Consider the following 2,422-nt stretch of genomic DNA (forward strand, 5'->3'; position numbering starts at 1 on the left):
TTTTTTTAGACAGGATTTCTATGTGTTGTCTTAGCTGTTGTGGAACTCTAGCTTTGAACTCACAGAGATACTCCTGCCTCTGCCTCTAAGTGTTGGGATTAAAGGCATGCACCACCACCCCAAGCTAAGGGGCCAGATTTCTTTTCTTTTCTTTCTTTTCTTTTTTTTCTTTCTTTTTTTTTTTTGAGATAGGGCTTCTCTGTATAGCCCTGGCTGTCCTGGAACTCACTCTGTAGACCAGGCTGGCCTCAAACTCAGAGATCTGCCTGCCTCTGCCTCCCAAGTGCTGGGATTAAAGGTATGCGCCACCACTGCCCAGCAAAGGGCCAGATTTCTAAGTGGGTATATTCATGTATTTTTTTGTTTAAAATATGTATTTTGTGTTGACATAATTTTATGAGAAAATTTTGCTTCTACGTTGGATTAAAGTCCATCTGCTAGATTAGTTTTAGTTACCTGTATTTTAGCTTCCAATTGCTGAACTCTTTTTCCTGTTGTAATTTTCTTTAAATGTACATGTTAGTATTTATTTGAATAGACTTGTGTATCTTAAAGTAAAATAAAGTAAGTTCAAAACTGTGTGTGGTATCACACACCTGTAATCCCAGCACTGAGACAGGAGGATTATTATAAGTTGAAGGGCAGCATTAAGCAATATGAACACAGGCCAGTCAAGGCTGCACAGTGATGTCCTGTTAAAACAAGCAAAAAGATAGCAAACAGAATTATTTCACTATGCTTTCTTAATTCATTCATGTCACTAGCTAAGATTTTTAAGAGAGAGCTTTTTCTTCAAGATTTGAAACAGAGAATGAGTAGCCATGGGAATGGTCCGGTTTGTGGGAATGTGTGCTGGAAGAAGCTGTCTTGTCACTAACCCACAGACTGTAAATATTTTTCTCTTGCTGTAGGAGGAGATGTGTTGAGCCAGTTTGAGTTTAATTTTAATTACCTCTCACGGAGCTGGTAAGACCAACATTCTTTTAAATACATGGTACCAAAATAGCATTTATGACTTGCCGGATTTGTTTTTTAGTTTATAGCTTATTTTCCTACTGGTTTGTCCTTTTATTTTCTCTCTCTCTCTCTCTCTCTCTCTCTCTCTCTCTCTCTCTCTCTGTGTGTGTGTGTGTGTGTGTGTGTGTGTGTGTGTGTGTGTGTGAATTCATCCTTGTTACTAGGTAATGAACCTAGGGCCTTCTGGATGCTAGGCAACTACTTTGTTATTTTGCTAAGTCCTTAGCTTTTTTTTTTTTTTTTTTTTTTTTTTTTTTTTTTTACAGTGTTTAAAAATTTGAGACAGGGTCTAACCAAGTGTGTCAGGCTTTGACCTTGGGGTCCCTCTTGCTTCAGCCTCTTAAGCAGCCTGAGTTACTGGCCTGTGTTACCACTTGTGGCTTTGCTAATGCTTTTGAATAGTGTTCTGGGTATACAGCTTCTAATCTCTCAGCATTTCATCAAATTACCTCTTAAATTATGTCTGTATACTTTGTAGTGTGTATTAGCACGTAGGGTGTACTTTATTCATTATTGGGGTTTTTGTTTGTTTATTTGTTTTTTCAGTTTTTCAAGACAGGGTTTCTCTGTATAGCCCTGGCTGTCCTGGAACTCACTCTGAAGACCAGACTGGCCTTGAACTCAGAGATCTGCCTGCCTCTGCCTCCCAAGGGCTGGGATTGAAGGCTGACTAATAGAATTTGTTAATCCATAGTAGTTGACTCTTTCTGTTCTCCTTGGTTATGTATGCTCTGATGTCTTTTAAAAGAAATCATCTACCTTTAAGGCATGATTCTATGTAGTCTTCTAAAACTTTTATGGTTTTAAAACAGATTTATTTATTTTTATTTGTATGTGTGCTTGCCTGTGTGTGTAATACTTATATGCAGTTGTTTGTTGAGGCTGTAAGTAAGCTGGACCCCCTGAAACTGGAGTTTGTGAGTTGTCTGATGTTGGGAAACAAACCTGGAAATTCTGGGATATCAGAAAGACTTTTTACATTTAATTCACCTGGGAATATTTTTGCAAGCTGAAGTATAAGTCTAATTTTATTTTTCCATAGAGGCAGCTGAGTGTTCTAGAACCAGTCTCTCATTAGTCTATGCTTTCCTCCCTAGTCTGCAGCAAGTCTGTATGCTTTCCTTTCTTCCCTCTTGGCCAGAGTGACTGTCCCTCAGGAGCTCCGCTCCTCTCTGTCCCTGTGACTTTACTGTTCATCAGCTTGCTTCTAAAAGGGCAGAGGTTCCTATTTGTCCTCTGTCTTAGTGACCATTGAATTGTTGTGAAGAGACACCATGACCAAGGTAACTTAGAAAAGAAAGTATTTAACTTAACTGGGGGCTTGCTTACAAGGTCAGAGTTCATGGCTGTCACAATGGGGAGTGTGGTGGCACAGAGAGAGAGAGAGAGAGAGAGAGAGAGAGAG

The 2,422-nt window shown here is 39.3% G+C and overlaps 1 protein-coding gene across 3 annotated transcripts in view; it reads left to right on the forward strand.

Annotated features, from left to right (window-relative positions):
• The window catches only part of Gpld1 (glycosylphosphatidylinositol specific phospholipase D1), a 47,807-nt gene that overhangs the window by 15,755 nt on the left and 29,630 nt on the right, over window positions 1–2,422 (forward strand). For all 3 annotated transcript variants that reach the window (XM_031358125.1, XM_031358124.1, XM_031358126.1), the window contains exon 8: window positions 912–966. In XM_031358125.1, coding sequence (XP_031213985.1) covers window positions 912–966 — 55 coding nt within the window. The remainder of the gene's footprint in view (window positions 1–911; window positions 967–2,422) is intronic.

Source organism: Mastomys coucha, unplaced genomic scaffold, assembly GCF_008632895.1.
Source record: "Mastomys coucha isolate ucsf_1 unplaced genomic scaffold, UCSF_Mcou_1 pScaffold7, whole genome shotgun sequence".
Classification (NCBI taxonomy): Eukaryota; Metazoa; Chordata; class Mammalia; order Rodentia; family Muridae; genus Mastomys; species Mastomys coucha.